This window comes from Pelodiscus sinensis, unplaced genomic scaffold (assembly GCF_049634645.1).
Source record: "Pelodiscus sinensis isolate JC-2024 unplaced genomic scaffold, ASM4963464v1 ctg91, whole genome shotgun sequence".
Taxonomy (NCBI): domain Eukaryota; kingdom Metazoa; phylum Chordata; order Testudines; family Trionychidae; genus Pelodiscus; species Pelodiscus sinensis.
The window spans coordinates 42,734-68,593 of NW_027466033.1; the positions used below are offsets into that span (position 1 = coordinate 42,734).

A 25,860-nucleotide genomic window follows, 5' to 3' on the forward strand; every position below is an offset into this window, starting at 1 on the left:
TTACCCCAGCCTGGCCTGCGGAGCCAGTGCCGCTGGCAGGGCTGCTGCTCCCCTCGGGCTGGATCCTTTGCAATGAGCATCCTCGGCAGAGCTCCAGGGGCGTGGGTGCCACTGGGCCAGTGCAGCATTGTCAGCAGAGACCTGCCTTGGCCCCTAGGTTCTTCAGCCACGGCCCCCGGGGTGAGCAAAGAGCAGCCGAGCCAGGAGCTGGGGGCAGCCGTTGCTCCGTCGCTCAGCAGGAAGCAGTGGAGGAACAAACAGAAGAATAAAAGGCGCCAGAAAAAACAAATTTAAAGTGGGGGCAGGGCAGGGCCCGAACGCGGGGCCAGAGCAGGTGACCCCAGTGCAGCCCCAGTCGGAGCTCTCGGGGGCGCTGCGGGCCCGGATGGAGGAGCGGCTCCAGTCTGCCCGTTTCCGCTACATCAATCAGCAGCTCTACACATCCAGCAGTCAGGAGGCAGCCCAGTTCTTCCAGCAGGACCCCGAGGCCTTCGCCATCTATCACCGCGGCTTCTCCCAGCAGGTGGGACGCTGGCCCGAAAACCCGGTTCACCGCATTATCCAGTACCTGCGGGCCCGGTGAGTGCTGCCCCTGGGGTTCTGGCCCTGCCTGGGGGGGGGGGAACTAAGCCTGGCAGAGCCCTGCACCTGGGGCCCCTGGCCTGACACCCACTCTCTGCTCCCCCTAAGGCCAGCCTCGCTGGTGGTGGCAGATTTTGGGTGTGGCGACTGCAAGATTGCGACCAGTGTCAGGAACAAGGTGCACTCGTTCGACCTGGTGGCCCTGAACCCCTGCGTCACGGTGTGTGACATGGCTAAGGTAGGTGTGGGCAGGGAGGGCACCCAGGGGCTATGTAGGGAGAGGGGGTCTCCTTGCATCACGTTAGCTGCTCCCCATTATCGTGACCAGCCTGCCGGGTGCCTTGCAGGTGCCGCTGGCTGACGAGTCCGTGGACGTTGCCGTGTTCTGCCTGGCACTGATGGGCACCAACCTGCGAGAGATTCTGGAAGAGGCCAACCGGGTGCTGAAGCCAGGGTAACACAGGGGTGGGGGTGAAAGATGAAAGCATCCGGGGGTGATGCAGCAGGGGGCACACCCCACTTTACCAGCCTTGCCACAGTGTCCCAGCCCACTGCTCCCCCCAGCACAGCGTGTCTCTCACCCCATGAGTCCCAGCAGGGCACCAAGGAGGCAGTGTTTTTCTGGGACACTGGAGGGTCTTGGCCAGCCCTCAGGAAGGGCTGAGTGCTGCTTGAAAACTGGTCCCCCTCTCCAAGAGCTGGGCTCTTCCCAGCCAGTCTCTGTAGCTGCAGACACTGCCAGCCATGCCCCCCCCCACCAGCAGTCAGGCTACGCTGGGCTCAAAGGACCCGTCACCAGCCCCAACTCCACTGTGCCTGGTGCTTCATGCCACCAAAAAGGCTCCTGGCCAGCCTGAAACAGGAAACAATATTTGCGATTGGGCAGGTGCAAGCCACAGGGTGCATTACAGTCGCCGATTCCACAGGGTGCTATAGGCACCTGTAGGCAGTTGGCAGGCTCTGCAGTGGGGCTCCCTGGCTAATGCCTAGACCCCACCCCACTGGCCCCGGCAGCAAGGTGTGACTTTGGGTAATTGCCTTGGGATCAGTTTTCCCAGAGTGCTTGGGCTGCTGCCCAGGAGAGATTCCAGTGGAGCCCAGCTGACTGGCAGAGTGCCCCAAGCCAGCAGCATGTGTTTTTATAGGTGGTGCGCAACTACACATGCTTCAGTGCATGGAACAACATTTATTCTGCACATGGAGGCAAAATTAGAGGGGCACAGCAGCCTTACGCCTCTTGTTCGGGGTGGGCACGATGCGGCCCGCCAAGCCATTTGATCTGGTCCGCAGCCTGCCTTTGAGGAGCGGTTGGGGGAACGCCAAGCCTCCCGCCCCCAGGCCCTGATTGGCTTGGGTGTGGGGTAGCATAAGAAGTCTCCCTCTCCCCCTCCCCCTCCCACCACCAGGCTGGAGCTGTGAGCTGTTAAAAATGGCTGGTAGTCCCCTCTACACACCGCACTTCCCTAGCTGCAGTGGGGGAGATTTTGGGTGTTCCCCTGCCCCCAGGCCAATCATTGTAGCTGGAGGCAGGGGAGCATGCAAACTCTCTCACTCCCACCAGGGTTGTGTGGCACATGGAGGGAACTGCCAGCTGTTTTGAACAGCTGGCGGTTCCATTATGTGCCACATGCCCCAGTGGTGAGCAAGAGACTTTGCGTGCTCCCTGACCTAGGGATAGTGACAGAGATGCAGCCCTGTTAGTCTGATCTTGCTGAAACAAAAGACAGGACTATGCAGCACTTTAAAGATTAACAAGATGGTTTATTAGGCGATGAGCTTTCGTGGGCCAGACCCACTTCCTCAGATCAAATTCTGGAAGAGAACTGGCATGGCCATATATACCAAAGGATACAGTGAAAAAAAGCAAACATTATAAAATTGACCAATCAGATTCAGAACAGAAGGGGGATGAGGAGGAGGAGGAGGGCTAGTATCTATGAGATGATACAAGGGGTGATAATTGGGGGAGCTATCTTTGTAATGGGTAAGGTAATTAGCATCTTTGTTAAGGCCCATTTGTAAAGTGTCACATTTAAGCATGAATGACAGTTCTGAGGTTTCCCTTTGTAGTCTTTGAAGTAAGATACATGTAGTAAGGTTGTTAAGACTATGCTCAGGCTGGTTGAAATGAAAAGAAACTGGTTTATCTTTGTGAAGGTGTATGATGTCTGATTTGTGGGCATTGATTCTTCAGCGAAGTGTCTGAGAAGTTTGTCCAATATACATAGCAGAAGGACACTGTTGGCACATGATAGCATAAATTATATTTCTGGATGAACAGGAATATGTTTTCTTGATCTTGTAACTGACATGGTTAGGTCCAGTGACGGTGTCAGAGTAAATATGCAGACAAAGTTGGCAACGGGGCTTGTTGCAAGGGAAAGTTCCAGGGTTGGTACTGGTGTGGTATGTCCTGTGGTTGTTGGTAAGAATCATCCTGAGGTTAGGTGGTTGTCTATAGGATACTATGGGTCTGTCTTCCAGAGGCTCTCGGTGTAGTATCCTGTTCCAGTATAGGCTGTAGGTTATTGATAATGCATTGGAAGGGTTTAAGTTGGGGGCTGTAGGTGATAAGTAGTGTTCTATTGTTGGTTTTCTTGGGCCTGTCTTGAAGTAGATGGCTTCTGGGTATTCGTCTGGCTCTTTCAATTTGTTTTTTTATTTCCCCTGGTGGGTAATTGAGATTTACAAATGCTTGGTAGAGATCCTGAGGATTAGAGCAGATGCAGTTGTACCTAGGGCTTGACTATAGATGATGGATCGTATGGTCTGTCCTGGATGGGAGCTGGAGGCATGTTGGTAACTGTAGTATCATTATCTAATACAGTGGTCCCCAACCTTTTTGTGGCCAATAGCACATTCATGTTTTCAGAAGAGTGTGGCGTGCGCCAACAATTTTTCAAGGCTTATTTTGTATTTGTATATTAAATAATACAAAAAACATCATATTTAATATATGAATCGTAAGATAAAAAAGGTAATTTTACATGTAAAAGGTATTAATTAAATTATTCGGCAATTACTCTTTCATCTTACCATGTGAATTTGCTATTTTCATATTAAATGTGAACTGGGTAAATTTGAAAGAAACTTAATTTAGTTGGATAATTTTTATGTTAATTATGTTTAATTCATTTTTAAACAAAATTCTGCATGAATAAAAAAGGGGGGATGTCCAAATGTTGAGCAAAAAAACACCCTCCCCCCAAAAAAAATCATGGCACATTTAAATCTCACTCCCCATCCCCAGCATGTCTCCTCCGCTTGTTCCATCAGCTCCCCTAGTGCCTGCTGCCCCCAACCTCTCACCCTCCTCTGCTGTCCTGACTCCTGCCCTTCTCACTGCCCTCAGCCTTCCTGAGACCTGCCCCCCTCCACCAGCCCTTCTCTGCCCCCTGTGCCCACTCCTCCAGTAGCCCCACTCTGATCATGTGAGCTACCCTCCTCATCCCCTCTCCTAACACCTCCCTCTACACACCTGCCCTGCCTCTCTCCTCTGGTGCTGGTCCCTCCCCTGCAGGTGTCTGCCCTTCTGCTTCACCCCCAGAATCCCCTGGCATGTTCCCTTACCCCTGCACCCTCCTGGTGCCTCCCCCTTCCCTCACTGCCCCTGCCCCCTTTTTCCCTGATGCCCACCCCCTCACCACCCTCTGCCCCCGTTCCCCTCATTTCCCTGTGCCCTCACACGACTTGCTCCATCTCCGCCTTCCTCATGCCCTCCCCTTCTTTCAAGCCTTCTCCCAGCACCTCCCCACTCTAGCCCCAACGCCCTTACCCTCTCCTCTCCCAGCATCACCCTGTCCCCACTCCCACTGACACCTCCCCTCCTGCCCTTTTTCTCATTGTCTCCATTTGCCCCCCTCCCCCAGCATTTGTATCTCCTCCACCCTGTCCCTTGGTGCCTTCCCCTTCTTCTCCTGACCTACCCCCCTCCCATCAGCACAAGCCCCTTCCTCTCCCACCCTTTCCCCCTATTCTTCCCCTCCCCTCTGCCTTCCAGTTTGCAGGGCTGGAGTCTGCTGCGATCGGGCCCCAGAAGTCCCTGCAGCCTGGGCTCCAGACCACGTGCCGGATCTGGAGCTGGGCTGCTTGGCGTTCAGAGCCCCGGACCATCACAGCATGACCGCCCTGCCAGGTGCGCTCACCACTGTCCTGCCTCTAGCCAGGCGCTGCTCCCCCACGCGGCACATCTCCTTCCCCGATCCACAGCTGGCTGTTCTAAAAAACAGCACCGCAACGCCATACCAACGTGACACCACCCCCTCCGGTGCGCTGCAAGTGACTTCACCCCCGGTGCAGCCCTGGCTCCACCTGTGTTGACAGCGCATGCTCGTTTTCCTTTCCCCGGCCAGGGTCAGCTTGCCGGCCTCCTTGTCGGAGTCCCTCGGCCCGGTGGGGTCTTCTGGCAGGGCTGTAAGTGCCAGCGGCGCCCCTATGGGCTCCGGGGCAGGAGTGCGGAGCCCAGTGGCTCTGTTGCGCCGGCCCAGTGTCCCTGCATTAGGGTGTGCCTAATGCAGACTCGGCGGGCGCACATAAATGCCCCCGCGGGCACCATAGCGGCTGCAGGCACCGCGTTGGGGACCATGATCTAATAGATACTAGCCATCCCCCTCACCTGCCTTCTCTTTTAAATCTGATTTGTCAGTTTTATAATGTGTTCCTTTTTTTAATTGTATTCCTTTGGTATCTATGGCCATGCCAATTCTCTTCCAGAATTTGGTCTGAGGAAGTGGGTCTGGCCCAGAAAAGCTCATCACCTAATAAACCATCTTGTTACTCTTTAAAGTGCTGCATAGTCCTGTCTTTTCATAGAATCATAGAATAATAGGACTGGAAGGGACCTTGAGAGGTCATCGAGTCCAGCCCCCCACCCTCAAGGCAGGACCAAGCTCCGTCTACACCATCCCTGACAGATGTCTATCTAACCTGTTCTTAAATATCTCCAGAGAGGGAGATTCCACCACCTCCCTTGGCAATTTATTCCAATATTTGACCACCCTGACAGTTAGGAATTTTTTCCTAATGTCCAATCTAAACCTCCCCTGCTGCACTTTAAGCCCATTACTCCTTGTCCTGTCCTCAGAAACCAAGAGGAACAAATTTTCTCTTTCCTCCTTGTGACACCCTTTTAGATATTTGAAAACCGCTATCATGTCCCCCCTTAATCTTCTTTTTTCCAAACTAAACAAGCCCAGTTCATGAAGCCTGGCTTCATAGGTCATGTTCTCTAGACCTTTAATCATTCTTGTCGCTCTTCTCTGTACCCTTTCCAATTTCTCCACATCTTTCTTGAAATGTGGTGCCCAGAACAGGACACAGTACTCCAGCTGAGGCCTAACTAGTGCAGAGTAGAGCGGCAGAATGACTTCACGAGTTTTGCTTACAACACACCTGTTGATACAACCTAGAATCATATTTGCTTTTTTTGCAACAGCATCACACTGTTGACTCATATTCAACTTGTGGTCCACTATGACCCCTAGATCTCTTTCCGCCATGCTCCTTCCTAGACAGTCGCTTCCCATCTTGTATGTATGGAACCTAGGGATGTGAGGGACTTGTTGATTAGCCGATAAGCAAATGCTTATCGGATAGTCGACAAGCTAGTCCAGTAGTCACTTCTTCTTTTGCTGCTCTATCAGAAAGAGGCAGCAAGGCGGGGGAGGGTGTTTCAAAGTGGCATGGATCCTGAGGCCAGACCCCGGGCTCCACACAGCGCTGTTGCCTTGAAACGCCACGGGGAGCCTCCACGCAGCACTTTCACTGTTGGGCTGTTGCTACACTTCAGAGGCCCTGGAAGTGCCCTATCGACTAATGCAGCAACTATTCGATTAGTTAGTCAGTCAATATTTAACATCCTTAGGCTGACCCCAGTGTGATGATTGGCCTGGTGCCAGGGCAATGTGCATAATCTCCTCCCTTCCCCCCCAGTGGGGGCAGTGGATGGAGGGTTTAGTGCTCACCTCTCCTCTCCTCTTACAGGGGTGTACTGAAGTTGGCAGAGGTGGCCAGCCGCTTCGTAGACATCCAGGCCTTTATCAATGCCATGGCTCAGCTGGGCTTTCAGATTGCCTCCAAGGTGTGTCCTAAGCGCCGCCCCCCAGCTGCAGCAGGGCCTGGGGGGGGGGGCAGTCCCTGTGTGCTCTTGCCAGGGGCAGCCTCCAAGGTGTGTCCTAAGCGCCGCCCCCCAGCTGCAGCAGGGCCTGGGGGGGGGGGGCAGTCCCTGTGTGCTCTTGCCAGGGGCAGCCTCCAAGGTGTGTCCTAAGCGCCGCCCCCCAGCTGCAGCAGGGCCTGGGGGGGGGGGGCAGTCCCTGTGTGCTCTTGCCAGGGGCAGCCTCCAAGGTGTGTCCTAAGCGCCGCCCCCCAGCTGCAGCAGGGCCTGGGGGGGGGGGGCAGTCCCTGTGTGCTCTTGCCAGGGGCAGCCTCCAAGGTGTGTCCTAAGCGCCGCCCCCCAGCTGCAGCAGGGCCTGGGGGGGGGGCAGTCCCTGTGTGCTCTTGCCAGGGGCAGCCTCCAAGGTGTGTCCTAAGCGCCGCCCCCCAGCTGCAGCAGGGCCTGGGGGGGGGGGGGGGCAGTCCCTGTGTGCTCTTGCCAGGGGCAGCCTCCAAGGTGTGTCCTAAGCGCCGCCCCCCAGCTGCAGCAGGGCCTGGGGGGGGGGGCAGTCCCTGTGTGCTCTTGCCAGGGGCAGCCTCCAAGGTGTGTCCTAAGCGCCGCCCCCCAGCTGCAGCAGGGCCTGGGGGGGGGGGCAGTCCCTGTGTGCTCTTGCCAGGGGCAGCCTCCAAGGTGTGTCCTAAGCGCCGCCCCCCAGCTGCAGCAGGGCCTGGGGGGGGGGGGGGCAGTCCCTCTGTGCTCTTGCCAGGGGCAGCCTCCAAGGTGTGTCCTAAGCGCCGCCCCCCAGCTGCAGCAGGGCCTGGGGGGGGGGGGGGGGCAGTCCCTGTGTGCTCTTGCCAGGGGCAGCCTCCAAGGTGTGTCCTAAGCGCCGCCCCCCAGCTGCAGCAGGGCCTGGGGGGGGGGGCAGTCCCTGTGTGCTCTTGCCAGGGGCAGCCTCCAAGGTGTGTCCTAAGCGCCGCCCCCCAGCTGCAGCAGGGCGGGGGGGGGGGGGGGCAGTCCCTGTGTGCTCTTGCCAGGGGCAGCCTCCAAGGTGTGTCCTAAGCGCCGCCCCCCAGCTGCAGCAGGGCGGGGGGGGGGGGCACTCTCCGGGCTGGGGGCTGGCGGGGGAGGGGCGAGGGGCACGTGGGGTGCACGAGGGACGGGAAGGGGGGGGCCAGCACAGGGGTCACGTGGGGGAGGGGCGGGGCCGGGCCGCTCCCAGCCTCTCTCTCCCCGCAGGCGCTGGGGAACCGCTACTTCGCGGCGCTGGATTTCCGGAAGCGGGGGCCGCCGCGCGCGGGGGGGGCGGCCCCCGGCCTGAGGCTCCGCCCCTGTCGCTACAAGCCGCGCTGAGCCTCGCCCCGGCCAATAAAGCCTTTTGCCTCGCGCTGCCTCCTGGGAAGTGGTGTTCTGTACGCGCATGCGCAGCGGCCCGATGACTTCCCGTCGGCTCAGTCTAGTCCGGGGCGCCTGCGCAGTGCGGCGGGGGGGGAACTGGGCGGTCCCGGGGCGCCTGCGCAGTGCGGCGGGGGACTGGGCGGTCCCGAGGCGCCTGCGCAGTGCGGTGGCGGGGGGGGGAACTGGGCGGTCCCGGGGCGCCTGCGCAGTGCGGGGGGGTACTGGGCGGTCCCGGGGCGCCTGCGCAGTACGGGGGGGGGGTACGGGCGGTCCAGGGGCGCCTGCGCAGTGCGGGGGGGTACTGGGCGGTCCCGAGGCGCCTGCGCAGTGCGGGGGGGGTACTGGGCGGTCCAGGGGCGCCTGCGCAGTGCGGGGGGGGTACTGGGCGGTCCCGAGGCGCCTGCGCAGTGCGGTGGCGGGGGGGGAACTGGGCGGTCCCGAGGCGCCTGCGCAGTGCGGGGGGGGGGTACTGGGCGGTCCCGAGGCGCCTGCGCAGTACGGGGGGGTACTGGGCGGTCCCGAGGCGCCTGCGCAGTGCGGGGCGGGTACTGGGCGGTCCCGAGGCGCCTGCGCAGTACGGGGGGGGTACTGGGCGGTCCAGGGGCGCCTGCGCAGTGCGGGGGGGGTACTGGGCGGTCCCGAGGCGCCTGCGCAGTACGGGGGGGTACTGGGCGGTCCAGGGGCGCCTGCGCAGTGCGGGGGGGGTACTGGGCGGTCCCGAGGCGCCTGCGCAGTGCGGGGGGGGGTACTGGGCGGTCCCGGGGCGCCTGCGCAGTGCGGGGGGGTACTGGGCGGTCCCGAGGCGCCTGCGCAGTGCGGGGGGGGGGTACTGGGCGGTCCCGGGGCGCCTGCGCAGTGCGGGGGGGGGGGTACTGGGCGGTCCCGGGGCGCCTGCGCAGTGCGGGGGGGCCTGCGGGGCCGCGCTGTTTCCTGCCCCGCGATGTCGGGCCCGGGGGGCGCCGGCCCCGGCGGGGGGAAGCTGGACATCAACCGCGCCGGCGTGTCCGAGCTGCAGGGCGCGCTCAGCGGCATCGGCCGGCGCCGGGCCCGCGGCATCGTGCGCAAGAGAGAGGTGCGGGGGGGGCGCGCGGGGGGGTGCGGGGGGTGACTGAGGGGGGGTGCGCGGGGGGGGCCCTCCTCTCCTCTCCTCTCCTCCCGGGCGGGGCTGCCCGCTCCGGGAGACTCCCGGCTCCTGCCCAGTGTCACCTGCCTGCGGCGGGGCCCGTCGGACGCTCTGTCTGGCCTGTGCTCAGCGCCTGGGGCAGCGCGGGGGGGCCGGGCATGGCCCGGGCGGGGATGGCGCGGGACAGGTGGGGGCCGGGAATGGCCCGTGCAGGGATGTTACGGGAGAGGTGGGGGCCGGGAATGGCCCGTGCGGGGATGTTACGGGAGAGGTGGGGGCCGGGAATGGCCCGTGCAGGGATGTTACGGGACAGGTGGGGGCCGGGAATGGCCCGGGCAGGGATGGCACAGGGTGGGGGTGGGGCAGGGATGGCGCAGGACAGGTGGGGGCCGGGAATGGCCCGTGCAGGGATGGCGCAGGACAGGTGGGGGCCGGGAATGGCCCGGGCAGGGATGGCGCAGGACGGGTGGGGGCCGGGAATGGCCCGGGCAGGGATGGCGCGGGACAGGTGGGGGCCGGGAATGGCCCGGGCAGGGATGGCGCAGGACGGGTGGGGGCCGGGAATGGCCCGGGCAGGGATGGCGCGGGACAGGTGGGGGCCGGGAATGGCCCGGGCAGGGATGGCGCAGGACAGGTGGGGGCCGGGAATGGCCCGGGCAGGGATGGCGCAGGACAGGTGGGGGCCGGGAATGGCCCGTGCAGGGATGGCGCAGGACAGGTGGGGGCCGGGAATGGCCCGTGCAGGGATGGCGCGGGACAGGTGGGGGCCGGGAATGGCCCGTGCAGGGATGTTACGGGACAGGTGGGGGCCGGGAATGGCCCGGGCAGGGATGGCGCAGGAGAGGTGGGGGCCGGGAATGGCCCGGGCAGGGATGGCGCAGGACGGGTGGGGGCCGGGAATGGCCCGGGCAGGGATGGCGCGGGACAGGTGGGGGCCGGGAATGGCCCGGGCAGGGATGGCGCGGGACAGGTGGGGGCCGGGAATGGCCCGGGCAGGGATGGCGCAGGACAGGTGGGGGCCGGGAATGGCCCGGGCAGGGATGGCACAGGGTGGGGGTGGGGCAGGGATGGCGCAGGACAGGTGGGGGCCGGGAATGGCCCGGGCAGGGATGGCACAGGGTGGGGGTGGGGCAGGGATGGCGCAGGACAGGTGGGGGCCGGGAATGGCCCGGGCAGGGATGGCGCAGGGCGGGGGTGGGGCAGGGATGGCGCAGGAGAGGTGGGGGCCGGGAATGGCCCGGGCAGGGATGTTACGGGACAGGTGGGGGCCGGGAATGGCCCGGGCAGGGATGGCGCAGGGCGGGGGTGGGGCAGGGATGGCGCAGGAGAGGTGGGGGCCGGGAATGGCCCGGGCAGGGATGTTACGGGACAGGTGGGGGCCGGGAATGGCCCGGGCAGGGATGGCGCAGGACAGGTGGGGGCCGGGAATGGCCCGGGCAGGGATGGCGCAGGACAGGTGGGGGCCGGGAATGGCCCGGGCGGGGATGGCGCAGGACAGGTGGGGGCCGGGAATGGCCCGGGCGGGGATGGCGCAGGACAGGTGGGGGCCGGGAATGGCCCGGGCAGGGATGGCACAGGGTGGGGGTGGGGCAGGGATGGCGCAGGACAGGTGGGGGCCGGGAATGGCCCGGGCAGGGATGGCGCAGGACAGGTGGGGGCCGGGAATGGCCCGGGCAGGGATGGCGCAGGACAGGTGGGGGCCGGGAATGGCCCGGGCAGGGATGGCGCAGGACAGGTGGGGGCCGGGAATGGCCCGGGCAGGGATGGCGCAGGGCGGGGGTGGGGCAGGGATGGCGCAGGAGAGGTGGGGGCTGGGAATGGCCCGGGCAGGGATGGCGCAGGGCGGGGGCAGAGCACAGGAGAGGTTGAAGAGCAAGGAGCCAGCGTCCGTCAAGGTGCACGCTCAGGGCACACAGGAAGAGTCCCAGCTCTCTGCTTGTGCTGTGCACCTCTCGCTTGCCAGGTTTCAATGAGATGGGAGCATAGGTCATAGGCCTGGGGCTCCTGCCTGCCCTGTGAAGCACCTGGGGGCTGGGCAGGTGCAGGTATGGGCACAGCCCGTCTAGTACAGGTTTTAAGGGCTACGAGTCCCTGCTTGTGGCTTGAGTAGAGCAAAGTGTATCTCTCGCGGCTAAAGTCAGGTCCGTTCTGCCTTTGGCTGGCTGACTCTGCTTGCCAGAGTGCCCAGGTCTGCCAGGTGACATGTAGAGCAAACACCAGAGTGTGTTCACAAGGGTATGGGCCTATGGGGCAGTCAGTAAATGCGAGGTGAAAGGCGTCCCATGGCAGCAGTAATTGATCTTAGGGTGAGATCTTAGAGCCCCGTTGTACAGGAGGCGGCACAAGCTCACAAGTGCGGTTTCAAAGGGCTGGAGGGCCCTCCTACATGCAGGAGTGCTAGTGGACCAGGGCAGGAACCCATGGCTGGTAAGGCCTGGTGTTTGCCAGGGAGCTGACACCCAAGGAAAGTGATGGAGTCTCTCACTCTTCATGTCTTCCAATCCAGACTAGACACCTTGCGGAAGTTAGAGCCAACCATGTTGCATTCAATATAGGGGTGCCTGGGTGGGGTTTTCTGGCCTGTGCTGTCTAGGGTCAGACTGCCTGATCCAGTTATCCCAGCTGGCCTTACATTCTCTGAATCTATGCTGATTTAGTGCAGAGGAGAATGTAAGTGGACAGCTGCTGAAACCTGCCCTCTTGCTGTCCACAGGATTCCTCTGCTTGGCTTATTTCACTTCCTTGACTGGCTGTAGGAGTGTTAACCATGAGCCATTGGGCTAGCGCAGTGTCACTGAAGTATGGGGAGACATGGGCCCTGCATCCCCATCTCAGCCAGCAGGTAGAACAGGAAGGTTACTAGTTGACAGTAGGAATGTGTTAGTGTACGTGTGTAAACAGTTAACCAGTGAGCCTGGTATCAGAGGCAGCAGCTCGGGCCTCCCCCTCCGCATGTATTCATGTAACAGCTGAAAATTTCAGCATCTGTCATTGTTTATGTGGGGGAGACAGTCACCGAAATTCCCACCACCATCTAGGGATTGGTGCTGTGCCCAGCGGAAACTAAGGCACGCATACAGGGTTACTGTAGCACAGTAGAAATCACATGCAACATCATAAGCAAGCAGCAAACACAGGCCCCACTGCATCACAACTCTCCCCCTTTCGAGAACAAACTGATTGGGATGACTCAGCCAGTGACTTGGGGAAGCTCGGTGCCGTCTCTCCACATTAGTTAGAAGAGAGGTGGGGAATCTAAGGCCTGGGGGCTGGACGCAGGCCTCAGCTTGTCTGGATCTGGCCCCTGAGACTCAGGACTCCCCACCTAGCCTTGGGGGTGGGGCCCATGCTCATCTCCAGCTCCTCTGCCATCTCACTATGGGGCTGGAACACACAAAATATACTACCCGCCCCCCCCCCCCCCCCCGGGCTCTGGTGTGCAAGGAGGCTGTGGGGAGTGTCTTTCTGCTTCTCAGTCAGGTGCAGCCCCCGACTGATTTTTCTGTGGGTCAGCAGCTCCCGATCCAAAAAGGTTTCCCACCCCGGGCTAAAACATTGGTGCTCCACGTTGTGGTCCTGCAGGAGCAGACGCCATCTCAGCAGCTTGAAATTGGGCCCTTTCATTTGTGGAGCTGTTAGGTTGCTCTGAGCTGGGACAGGAACCGGCTCCATGGAGTGATAGTTTTTCAGATTGGAAATTAGCTGGGCTTTGGTGAACTTTCCCATTATCAGCCCTCTCTCCTTGTACAGCTCAACAGTGTCCTCAAGGAGGTGAGCTTAAAACACAACCAATGGTCTGGTAGCACTTTATAGACTAAGAAACATGTTGATGGGATCGGGAGCTTTTGTGGGCACAGCCCTCTTCTTCAGATGACCCGAGTTTCTGAAGAAAGTCGTCCGGTCATCTGAAGAAGAGGGCTGTGCCCACGAAAGCTCCCGATCCCATCAACATGTTTCTTAGTCTATAAAGTGCTACCAGACCATTGGCTGTGTCTTAAGTTTCTCCTGTACAGACTAACCCAGCTACCCCCTGAAGCTCAAGGAGATGGTTATTGGCCATCTTCCTGCTGTCCCTCGGGGTGCAGACTCATAGGCCCATGCTTGGAGCACCCCACGCTTCCCAGGGAGAACCCCTTCAGCGTGCCAGCCTCCTTGAGGGTCACAACTGCCCGCCTCCCCTGCCTCCTGGAACCACTTCCTATGGCCCCCAGAAGGAACCCCTCCTTGAGCGGACAGCCCTTCTCAAGGACCACACTCCCAGGTAAAACCGCAGGCTCCTCTTCCTGGAAACACACCTCACTGGCCTTCAGGATGCCTGGCTCCTGCTAGTCCCCTTCCTTCTACTGCGCCTGATCACTTTCTGCTGGGTACTCTGTCCATCCCACCGCTGCCACCAGACCCTAGAACCCCATTCACTGCCAGATGTGAAACTCGGCCGGCAGGTAGAACAGAAGGGTTACTAGTCCACAGGGACACAGTGTAGAACAGGCGTGTCAGCACAGGAGCAGTGAGTACAACCCATCTTGGGAGAGGGGGGCTCAGAGTCGATGCCATGGCCCTCCCCAGTCAGCCAAGACTGACTCATTGCCAGCTCCTTGTCCCAGGCCCCCAGCCAGGCCCCTCCTCCTGCCCTTGTCCTGCTTCCCTGGCAAAAGGTATCACATCCCCTCCTGGCCTTTATGTATGGGGGGGGGAAGGCTGTTGCACCAAAATTCCCATCCCCATTGAGGTATTGGTGCAGTGCCCGGGGAAACTGAGGCACACACGTGCTTACTGCAGGACAGTGGAACTCGCATACAAAGCAAGTACAATCCCCACTTCATCACACACCTGCCCAAAGGCAGTGGCTGGGACCAAAATAAAGATGCCTCATTTTCCCAGTGCTGTACAAAGACCCCAGGGGCCTGCCAGACATCCCCAGCTGGTACCAAGCATTGAGTTTGCATGAGATGGGAAGGGGATCATGCAGGTGGAGGCAGGGGTCCCTGCTGAGATCAGCATCTCCAGTGCAGACGGTCCTGTGCAGACGGTCCTGTCTCTGAATAGACAGGAGCAGAGGCCCTAGAGGTGAGGGGACTTGCCAAAGGCAGTGCAGAGCCTGCTCTCGCAGTGTTGAAAGACAGAAGGGCGCATTCAGCCATCTTGTTTGGCCACCTGCATCTCATGGGCCATCGTGTTCCATCCAAATGCCTGTGCACAGTGCTCAGGGGATGCCTTTCCCTCTTCAGAAGACTGCGTTGCTGGGCACAGGCAGAGAGCAGGGTGGACCACAGTGCCACCAACGTCTAAGGTGGGGTGGGCAAGATCCCTCTGGTGAGGCAGATGTGGCCGACACCCTGCTGGGACTCAGGCACACACAACTGCTGTTTTAAGCACAGGGATGCTCTGTGTGACTCTGCTGTGCAGTGTGGGGTGGGGGGGAGGCTTCCTGTGATCGCCCTGCTCCCAGCCCAATCCTCAGCTTCTATTGGCCAGAAACAGCCAGCCTATAGGAGCTGAGAGATTGGCCTGGGGGGCAGGAGCAGCACAGGCCTCTCCCCCTCCCAGAGCTGAGGGCCTCATGGAGGGAGCAGCCTGCAGTTTTAAGCATCTGGGGCTGCAGCAGGCAGGGAGCCCAGCATACCTTTGGGGTGCTGCAGGGCTGCTTGCCAGGAGATGTTCTGGTAGGTGCCTCTCAGCCAGACTGCATGGGATAAGAACGGCCGTACTGGGTCAGACCAAAGGTCCATCTAGCCCAGTATCTTGTCTGCCGACAGTGGCCAGCACCAGGTGCCCCAGAGAGGGTGGACCGAAGACAATGATCAAGCGATTTGTCTCCTGCCATCCCTCTCCAGCCTCTGACAAACAGAGGCCAGGGACACCATTTTATCCCCTGACTAATAGCCTTTTATGGACCTAACCTCCATGAATTTATCCAGCTTCTCTTTAAACTCTATTATAGTCCTAGCCTTCACAGCCTCCTCTGGCAAGGAGTTCCACAGGTTGACAACACGCTGTGTGAAGAAGAACTTCCTTTTATTAGTTTTAAACCTGCTACCCATTAATTTCATTTGGTGTCCTCTAGTTCTTCTATTATGGGAACTAATAAATAACTTTTCTTTATCAGCCCTCTCCACACCACTCATGATTTTATAGACCTCTATCATATCCCCCCTCAGTCTCCTCTTTTCTAATCTGAAAAGTCCCAGTCTCTTTAGCCTCTCTTCATATGGGACCCGTTCCAAACCCCTAATCATTTTAGTTGCCCTTTTCTGAACCCTTTCCAAGGCCAAAATATCTTTTTTGAGATGAAGCGACCACATCTGTACACAGTATTCAAGATGTGGGCGTACCATAGTTTTATACAGGGGCAGTAAGATGTTCTGGGTCTTATTTTCTATCCCTTTCCTAATAATTCCTAGCATCCTATTTGCCTTTTTGACCGCCGCTGCACACAGTGTGGAAGTTTTCAGAGAACTGTCCACGATAACTCCAAGATCTCTTTCCTGATTTGTCGTAGCCAAATTAGCCCCCATCATACTGTACGTATAGTTGGGGTTATTTTTCCCGATGTGCATTACTTTACACTTATCCACATTACATTTCATTTGCCATTTTGTTGCCCAATCACTCAGTTTGGTGAGATCTTCTTGGAGTTCCTCACAGTCTGCTTCTGTCTTGACTATCCTAAACAGTTTGGTATCATCTGCAAACTTTACTACCTCACTGCTTACCCCTTTCTCCACATCATTTATGAATAAGTTGAAAAGGATTGGTCCCAGGACTGACCCTTGGGGTACACCACTAGTTACCCCTCTCCAATCTGAAAATTTACCATTTATTCCTACCCTTTGTTTCCTGTCTTTTAGCCAGTTCTCAATCCAAGAAAGGACCTTCCCTCTTATCCCATGGCCATGTAATTTAAACAAGAGCCTTTGGTGAGGGACCTTGTCAAAGGCTTTCTGAAAATCTAAGTATACTATATCTACTGGATCCCCCTTGTCCGCATGTTTGTTAACCCCTTCAAAGAACTCTAACAGATTAGTAAAACAGGATTTCCCTTTACAGAAACCATGTTGACTTTTGTCCAACAAATTATGTTCTTCTACATGCCTGACAATTTTATTCTTTACTATTGTTTCGACTAATTTGCCCGGTACTGAAGTTAGACTTACCGGTCTGTAATTGCCAGGATCGCCTCTAGAGCCCTTTTTAAATATAGGTGTCACGTTGGCTACCTTTCAGTCATTAGGTACGGAAGCCGATTTAAAGGATAGGTTACAAACCACAGATAATAGCTCAGCAATTTCCCATTTAAGTTCTTTTAGAACCCTTGGATGAATGCCATCCGGTCCCGGAGATTTGTTAACATTAAGTTTTTCTATTTGTTCCAAAACCTCCTCTAATGACACTTCAATCCGGGACAGTTCCTCAGATTCATCACCCACAAAGGACGGTGCAGATTCAGGAATCTCCCCAACGTCCTCAGCCATGAAGACTGAAGCAAAGAAATCATTTAGTTTCTCTGCAATGGCTTTATCGTCCTTGATTGCTCCTTTTATAGCTCGATCATCTAGGGGACCCACAGGCTTTTTAGCAGGCTTCCTGCTTCTAATGTACTTAAAAAACATTTTGTTATTTCTTTTTGAGTTTTTGGTTAGCTGTTCCTCAAAATCTTTTTTTGCTTTTCTTATTACATGTTTACACTTGATTTGACAGTGTTTATGTTCCTTTCTATATGATCTTTCAGGGGGGCAAGGCAAAACGCCACGTTTATTGGTAATACATACAGCAATCATGCATGTGATGTAGCACACTGCGTCTTGTTACCAGTAGTTGCTCCCCCTAACTGCACTGGCCAGGTGAGTTAGATGGGGGTGGGGTGAAGCTGGGCTTCTGTCGACCCGGATTGGTGCTCTTATAGTGACAAGACAAAACCCAGGGTCCTCTTACAAGATGCCTTCCCTCTCTGGGACCCCGTGGGTGCCTGTGACTGGTGAGTGCATAGATGAGAAACTGGGCCAGTTCTGGCAAGGAGGCTCTCTGGCAGTGGCTGCACATGAGATCTCTATCTCCAGCAGTGCCAATACAGGCTCCTGATCCTCATGGAGACTCACTTGACCTCCCAGTGTTGGGTACCATTCTTGATGGTCCGCCAGGTTGGTCCACCTGTCACCTGCCTCGCCCAGGTGTCAGCGTTAATGTCGTGCTTTACCAGGGTGTTTAAGAACATCCCTGTAGCGCTTCTGCCCACCATGAGAGCTCGTCCTGGTCCTCAGCTGAGTGTAGAAAATCTGTTTAGGCAAGCGTGTGTCAGGCATCCTGCCCACATGACCAGACCATCATAGCTGCCTGTGGGCGACTATTGCCTCAATGCTACGAGAGTCAGCCTCTGCGAGGACACTAACGTTGGTCCGTCTGTCCTGCCACATGAGGCCCAATATTCTCCTCAGGTACCTTTGGTGGAATTTCTCCAGATCTTTAAGAGGCTGTTTACAGGGGATCCAGGCTTCAGCTCCATCCAGCAACGTTGGGATGACTGCGGCATGGTAGAGGTTAATGTTGAGCGGCATCAAACTTTGGTGAACAACCAAAGTGACACAAATACGTCAGCGAGATCCCTTAGATTTATAGTAGCTCCCCCTCATGCAAATCAGTCATCTGATGCATATGCGAAATCTCGGAGAGTCCTTCTTCTGGGTGTTGTCTCTATGCTGCCACGTTCCCCTTCAGAGAAGGGATTCCCAAAGCAGGCCCTTGCTGCTGACTCCCAAGGCGTCCATAAGCCCAGTCTTCTTTCCATGAGTCCACTTCTCAGGTCCCATTGTCCTTGGATCTGGCATCCGTCCCCTCTCCGACCTTTGCAACTGTCCGCAGGTGCTTGTCTTCCGCCTTATCCAGTCACTCCTCATTCATTCAACAAGGCAACACTCAGCAAACGGGCTAAAAGTTCTGTTCCAGCAGAAAGACCTTCTCTCTGCCTGGCTTATTCTTGGAGACTGTTCTACAAGACACAAAGTTTCTATGTAAATGGATTTACTACAAAGCTATTATAAATGGACTTGGTACAAAGTTAAAAACTTCTATGGGAAAATGATTAATACAGAGATGTATCTACATGAGCTATGAGGGAAGACACAGAATTGGGTGGTTTAGTTTAGAAAGGAGAAGACTGAGAGGGGGACATGATAGCAGCTTTCAAGTACTTAAAAGGGTATGACAAGGAGCCCCTCCTCATTCCCAAACTCGCACTCCCCACATCCCCAGCCCTTTTACCCTGAGCTCATCCTCAAACTCCCACCCTGACTCCTGTACACTCCCTGCTCCAGATTCTCAAAGCCCTGCCATAGAATCATCATAGAATCCTAGGGTCAAGAGATCTCAGGAGTCAAGTCCGGCCCCCTGCCCAGAGCAGGACCAACCCCAACTAAATCAACCCAGCCAGGGCTTTGTCAAGCTGGGACTTAAACACCTCTAGGGATGGAGATTCCACCACATAAGAACGTAAGAACGGCTGTACTGGGTCAGACCAAAGGTCCATCTAGCCCAGTATTCTGTCTACCGACAGTGGCCAGCACCAGGTGCTCCAGAGAGGGTGGACTGAAGACAATGATTAAGCGATTTGTCTCCTGCCATCGCTCTCCAGCCTCTGACAAACAGGCCAAGGACACCATTTTATCCCCTGGCTAATAGCCTTTTATGGACCTAACCTCCATGAATTTATCCAGCTTCTCTTTAAACTCTATTATAGTCCTAGCCTTCACAGCCTTCTCTGGCAAGGAGTTCCACAGGTTGACAACACGCTGTGTGAAGAAGAACTTCCTTTTATTAGTTTTAAACCTGCTACCCATTAATTTCATTTGGTGTTCTCTAGTCCTTATGTTATGGGAACTAATAAATAACTTTTCTTTATCAGCCCTCTCCACACCACTCATGATTTTATAGACCTCTATCATATCCCCCCTCAGTCTCCTCTTTTCTAAACTGAAAAGTCCCAGTCGCTTTAACCTCTCCTCATATGGGACCCGTTCCAAACCCCTAATCATTTTAGTTGCCCTTTTCTGAACCCTTTCCAAGGCCAAAATATCTTTTTTGAGGTGAAGCGACCACATCTGTACACAGTATTCAAGATGTGGGCGTACCATAGTTTTATACAGGGGCAGTAAGATATTCTGGGTCTTATTTTCTATCCCTTTCCTAATAATTCCTAGCATCCTATTTGCCTTTTTGACCGCCGCTGCACTCTGTGTGGAAGTTTTCAGAGAACTGTCCACAATAACTCCAAGATCTCTTTCCTGATTTGTCGTAGCCAAATTAGCCCCCATCATACTGTACGTATAGTTGGGGTTATTTTTCCCGATGTGCATTACTTTACACTTATCCACATTACATTTCATTTGCCATTTTGTTGCCCAATCACTCAGTTTGGTGAGATCTTCTTGGAGTTCCTCACAGTCTGCTTCTGTCTTGACTATCCTAAACAGTTTGGTATCATCTGCAAACTTTACTACCTCACTGCTTACCCCTTTCTCCACATCATTTATGAATAAGTTGAACAGGATTGGTCCCAGGACTGACCCTTGGGGTACACCACTAGTTACCCCTCTCCAATCTGAAAATTTACCATTTATTCCTACCCTTTGTTTCCTGTCTTTTAGCCAGTTCTCAATCCAAGAAAGGACCTTCCCTCTTATCCCATGGCCATGTAATTTACACAAGAGCCTTTGGTGAGGGACCTTGTCAAAGGCTTTCTGAAAATCCAAGTATACTATATCTACTGGATCCCCCTTGTCTGCATGTTTGTTAACCCCTTCAAAGAACTCTAACAGATTAGTAAGACAGGATTTCCCTTTACAGAAACCATGTTGACTTTTGTCCAACAAATTATGTTCTTCTACATGCTTCACAATTTTATTCTTTACTATTGTTTCGACTAATTTGCCCGGTACCGAAGTTAGACTTACCGGTCTGTAATTGCCAGGATCGCCTCTAGAGCCCTTTTTAAATATTGGTGTCACGTTGGCTACCTTCCAGTCATTAGGTACGGAAGCCGATTTAAAGGATAGGTTATAAACCACAGATAATAGCTCAGCAATTTCCCATTTAAGTTCTTTTAGAACCCTTGGATGAATGCCATCCGGTCCCGGAGATTTGTTAACATTAAGTTTTTCTATTTGTTCCAAAACCTCCTCTAATGACACTTCAGTCCAGGACAGTTCCTCAGATTCATCACCCACAAAGGACGGTGCAGATTCAGGAATCTCCCCAACGTCCTCAGCCGTGAAGACTGAAGCAAAGAAACCATTTAGTTTCTCTGCAATGGCTTTATCGTCCTTGATTGCTCCTTTTATAGCTCGATCATCTAGGGGACCCACAGGCTTTTTAGCAGGCTTCCTGCTTCTAATGTACTTAAAAAACATTTTATTTCTTTTTGAGTTTTTGGCTAGCTGTTCCTCAAAATCTTTTTTTGCTTTTCTTATTACATGTTTACACTTGATTTGACAGTGTTTATGTTCCTTTCTATTTATCTCACTAGGATTGGACTTCCACTTCTTAAAAGATACCTTTTTGTCCCTCACTGCTTCTTTTACATGGTGGTTAAGCCATGGTGACTCTTTTTTAGGTCTCCCTAGGGAACCCAGCCCAGTGCTTCACCACCCGCCTAGGGAAATCGTTTTTCCTAATATCCAACCTAGACCTCCCCCACTGTAACTTGAGACCATTGCTCCTTGTTCTGCCATCTGTCAATACTGAGAACAGCCTCTCTCCATCCTCTTTGCAACCTCCCTTCAGGAAGTTGAAGGCTGCTCTCAAATCCCTCCTCACTCTTCTCTTCTGCAGACTAAACAGACCCAAATCCCTCAGCCTCTCCTCGTAGGTCATACGCTCCAGCCCCCTAATTATTTTGGTTGCCCTCCGCTGGACCCTCTCCGCTGCGTCCACATCTTTTCTGTAGTGGGGGGGCCCCCCCAAAACTGGACACAATACTCCAGATGTGGCCTCACCAAAGCCGAATAAAGGAGAATAATCACTTCTCTGGATCTGCTGGCAATGTTCCTTCTAATGCCCCCTAATATGCCATTAGCTTTCTTGGCTACAAGGGCACACTGTTGACTCATGTCCAGCTTCTCATCCACTGTAATCCCCAGGGCCTTTTCTGCAGAACTGCTACTTATCCAGTCGGTCCCCAGCCTGTAACAATGCTTGGGATTCTTCCGTCCCAAGTGTAGGACTCTGCACTTGTCCTTGTTGAACCTCATCGGATTTCTTTTGGCCCAATCCTCTAATCTGTCCAGGTCACTCTGGACCCTGTCGCTGCCCTTCAGCATAGCTACCTCTCCGCCTAGCTTAGTGTCATCTGCAAACTGGCTGAGGGTGCAATCCATCCTCTCATCCAGGTCATTAATGAAGATGTTGAACAAAACCAGCCCTAGAGCCAACCCTTGGAGCACTCCACTTGAAACCAACCAGAAGTCGAACCATTGATCACGAGCCGTTGGGCCCGATAATCTAGCCGGCTTTCTATCCACCTTACAGTCCATTTATCCAATCCATACTTCTTCAACTTGTTGGCAAGAATATTGTGGGAGACCAGACTATTCTGTCCCGACTCCTGCACCTCCTCGCATTGCAAGTCCCTGCCCTGAAGGACCCAAGCATGCTGCATGAGTCTTCTAGTTTTGTATACATAGGTGGGATGATGTTTTCCTTAGTTTGTATTTATCAACGTTGAATTTCATCTGCCATTTGGTTGCCCAGTCACCCATTTTTTGAAATTCTTTTTTAGCTCTTGCCTGGGACTTAACTATCTTGGATAGTTGTGCAACATCTGCAGATTTTGCCACTTCACTGGTCACCTCCTTTTCCAGATCCTTTATGAATATGTTGAATAGGATTGACCTAGTGCAGACCCCTGGGGGACAACACTTACTTATTTCTGGTCTGTCAACTGACCGTTTACACCTTCTTTCTTATCTTTTCACCAGTTTTCATTCCCTCTTGTCCCATAACAACTTACTTTGCTTAGGAGTCTTTGGCGAGGGACCTTGCCAAAAGCTTTATGAAAATCTAAATGCTCTATGTCCATTGGATCCCCCATGTCCACATGCTTGTTGACCCTCCTGAAAGAACTCTAGTAGACTGTAAATCATGCTTCACCAAAAAACATTGTGTGTCTTCCCCAAAAATCATGTTTATCCGTGTGTCTCACAGTAAGGCTTCCTGGCATGTCATTGCCAAGATAACCTCTGGAGCCCTTTTAAAAATTGTCATCCCATTAGCAACCCTCCAGTTGTTTGGCTACGAAGCTGACTTAAACAGTAGGTTGCATACTACAGTTAGTAGTTCTGCAGTTTTACGTTTCGGTTCTTTCAGAACTCTTATGTACATACCCGTCTGGTCCTGGTGACTTATTACTGTTTCTTCCAAACACTCCTCAATGGCACCTCAATTTACATAAGAACATAAGGACGGCTGTACTGGGTCAGACCAATAGCCCTGTCTGCCCACAGTGGCCAATGCCAGGTGCCCCGGAGGAAGGGAACAGAACAGGGAATCCTCACGTGATCCCTCCCCCATCACCCAAACAGAGGCTAGGGACACCATTCCTACCCACCCTGGCTAATAGCCGTGGATAGACCCAACCTCCATGAATCTATCCAGCTCTTTTTTTAAACCCTGATAATTTGAGACATCCACAGATTTGTCCGCTATAAAGAATGGCTCAGGTTCGGGAATCGCCCTGACGTCCTCAGCCGTGAAGACTGATGCAAAGAATTCCTTTAGTTTCTCCACAGTCCCCTTATCCTCCCATATGAAGAGAGATTAAATATTAGACTGAGACTTTGCAGTTTAGAAAGGAGGAGACTAAGGGGGGATCGGCTAGAGGTCTATAAAGTCACCACTGGTGTAGAGAAACAAATAAGGAAAAGTTATTTACTTGTTCTCATAACATAATAACCAAATGAAATTAATAGGTAGCAGGTTTAAAACAAACAGAAGAAAGTTTTTCTTCACCCAGTGCACAGTCAACCTGTGGAACTCCTTGCCAGAGGATGTTGTAAATACTTTAACCAGGTTCAAAAAAGAACTAGATAAATTCATGGAAGACAGGTGCGTTAATGGCTGTTAGCCAGGATGGGCAGGCATGGGGTCCTTAGCTTTTGTTTGTCAGAAGCTGGGAATGGGCAAACGGATGAGATCACTTGACGATTCCCTGCTTTGTTCATTCCCTCTGAGGCACCTGGCATTGGCTACTGATGCAAGACAGAATACTGGGTTAGATGGACCTTGGGTTGTTCTTATGATGTTCTTGTGTCCTTGAGTTCTCCTTCAGCATCTTGATCATCCAGTGTCCCTACTAGACGCTTAATAGGTTTCCTGCTTCTGATGTATTTTAAAAAATTGCTGTTACTTTTTGAGTCTCTGGCTAGCTGGTCTTCAGGTCTTGTTTGGCCATCCTTGTGACATTTTTACACTCCATCTGAAGAATGTGCGCTCCTTTTTATTTCTCTACATAGGCTTTAACTTCCACTTTTCAAAGGATGCTCTTTTGCCTCTCACTGCTTCTTTGACTATGTTCTTTAGCACAGGTGTCCCTTTTAGTCCATTTACTCTGGTTTTCAAGTTCTGGTGTATATTTGTAGTTCAGTCTCTATTATCGTGCCTTGGAAAAGATTCCATGCAGCCTGCAGGGATTTCAGTGTTGTTGCTTTACCTTTTAATTTCTATTTACCTAACTGCCTCATTACCAGGCAGTTCCCCTTTCTGGCGGGCTGCTGTGGGGTCTCCTCACCCCACAAGGGTATTGCACTTGATTGTTTTCATGGTCACCAGGATCAGGTGCTTGTGCTATATTTGTCTCTTGGACCAGGCTGCGACAGGCAGTGAAACAGGATTCCTGCTGCTCCTCTTAGAACTAAATCAGGAATTGCCCCTCCCCATATGGGTTCCAGTATTAGATGCTCCAAAAAGCAGTCGTTTGAAGTGCCAAGAAACTTTCTTTCTGCGTCCTGCCTTGAGATGCCGTGTACCCAGTCAGTATGAGGACTGGTGGAATTTTGTATATTTGTGGCCTTTCTAATCTCCCTGAGCATTTCAGTCTCTGTCCCCATCCTGGTTTGGTGATTGGCAGGTTATTTCTATTCCTGTAGTCTTCTTAGCAAAGCCTGGAGTCGCTGGACATAGAGATTCTATGGCACCCTCTGTAGATAAGCTGGGGGCAGGTTTAAACTATTCCATTACACTGGTCTGTCCTCTATGGAAGCATTCTTTCGACTTCGATTTTGTCCCAGGGAAAGGGATTCAAGGTAAACCGAATAAAGCCACCTTTGTACTGGAGTGAGAGTGTCCCTTGGGTGTTCATGCTGCTATAACTTGATCCACTGCATGGATACATCTGGTAAAAATGTCCTGTGTGGACACAGCTCCCCTTCCTGCTACATGTTCATCCCCTGAGCAGTCATCTAGTCCCTTGTGCATCTCGGCCAATCCCTGGGAGCTGTGGAAGGCCTGTCCCTTTGCTCTTCCCCAGGCCCTGTGTCTATGAGGTGGGCGAAAGCACTGGCGTGAGCAGCAAGGGAGGGAAAGCCAATACGATGTAAGGATACTGCTGCTGAGGTTGGGAGCAGATGGACCGACAGCAGCAGGCAGTGAAGCAAGGGAGCCGGAGACCCTGGAGGGTTGGTGTCTCCAGCGGCAGAAGTGTCCGTGAGGAGCTGAGAGAGTAGGATGGCTGCCAGTGCCCTGCTTCGCTCTGCTGGGAATTGTCAGGGGCTCAGTGCAGTTCTGACCGCGTCTCTCTTGATGCAAGGCCTGCTCGTCCCTGCTGCGCTCATGCTCCTGCCTGCTTGGCTCTACCCCTCCTCCAGGACCTTCCGCAGAGCTCCTGGGGGCCAGTGCTGTGGTCACTGCACACCACACTGGCTACAGTCCTGTCACTAGACTGCAGGTGTGCGGGGGAGCCGGGCAGACACGCTGCAGAGGCAGCATTCCCACTGGGCTAGCTGCACAGTCTGCTGTGTGTGCTGACAGACCGGCGGCAGGACAGTGGAGCATGGGGTGGGGCGCTGTGCCAGGGCCCACTCTCTGATGCTGTAAGGCACCAAAGGCCCTGCAGCCAAGTGAGAGCTGAGTTGAGGGAATGCCACAAACTTTCGTGCTTTAGCCGCTTTTCCACTGGCAGGGAGCTTTCCCGGGGCGTCGTACCCTGTGCCTGCCTCGCACTCATTAGGCTCTTGTGCCACCAGAGGCAGGAGGCCGTGTTAGTTGGGTCCTTGAATGGATCCTGGCTAGCTACTCCTGTGGGGACAGACCCTGCTACCAAGAGACCCCATCAGATGTTCCTTAGCTGCAAGAAACATCAGAGAGTCAGGCTCTGTGGTCCCTCTGGTGGAGACGCTTCCTGTTTCAGGCCCTGCCGACCCTGGATCTCTGGTCCCAAAGCACTGGGCACCAGGGATTTGGAGCAATCACATTTTTGAATTGCTCTGCTTCGACTCCGCTCCACGCTCCGACTCCGCTCCGCACTCCGACTCAAATTAATTTTTAACTAAATAAAAAAGCGCATACTGTAATTTTGAAAAAACATTATTTGTATTCGGTTTTAAAACAATTTAAATGTCATCAATAATGATACAAACTAGAATCATTCATAATTCAATCTGTAAAAAATTATTGCAGCAATCAAGTC

At 54.5% G+C, this 25,860-nt stretch overlaps 1 protein-coding gene across 2 annotated transcripts in view; it reads left to right on the forward strand.

Annotated features, from left to right (window-relative positions):
• Window positions 1–242: 242 nt before the first annotated feature.
• Window positions 243–25,860, forward strand: part of RRP8 (ribosomal RNA processing 8) — a 94,137-nt gene continuing 68,519 nt past the window's right edge. The window contains exons 1-4 of one of the 2 annotated variants that reach the window (XM_075918506.1): window positions 243–579; window positions 691–820; window positions 930–1,036; window positions 6,565–6,661. In XM_075918506.1, coding sequence (XP_075774621.1) covers window positions 386–579; window positions 691–820; window positions 930–1,036; window positions 6,565–6,661 — 528 coding nt within the window. In that variant the 5' untranslated portion in view covers window positions 243–385. Of the gene's footprint in view, window positions 580–690; window positions 821–929; window positions 1,037–6,564; window positions 6,662–8,928; window positions 9,141–25,860 lie in introns of those variants that run through there. The other variant, XM_075918507.1, reaches the window with a different exon arrangement.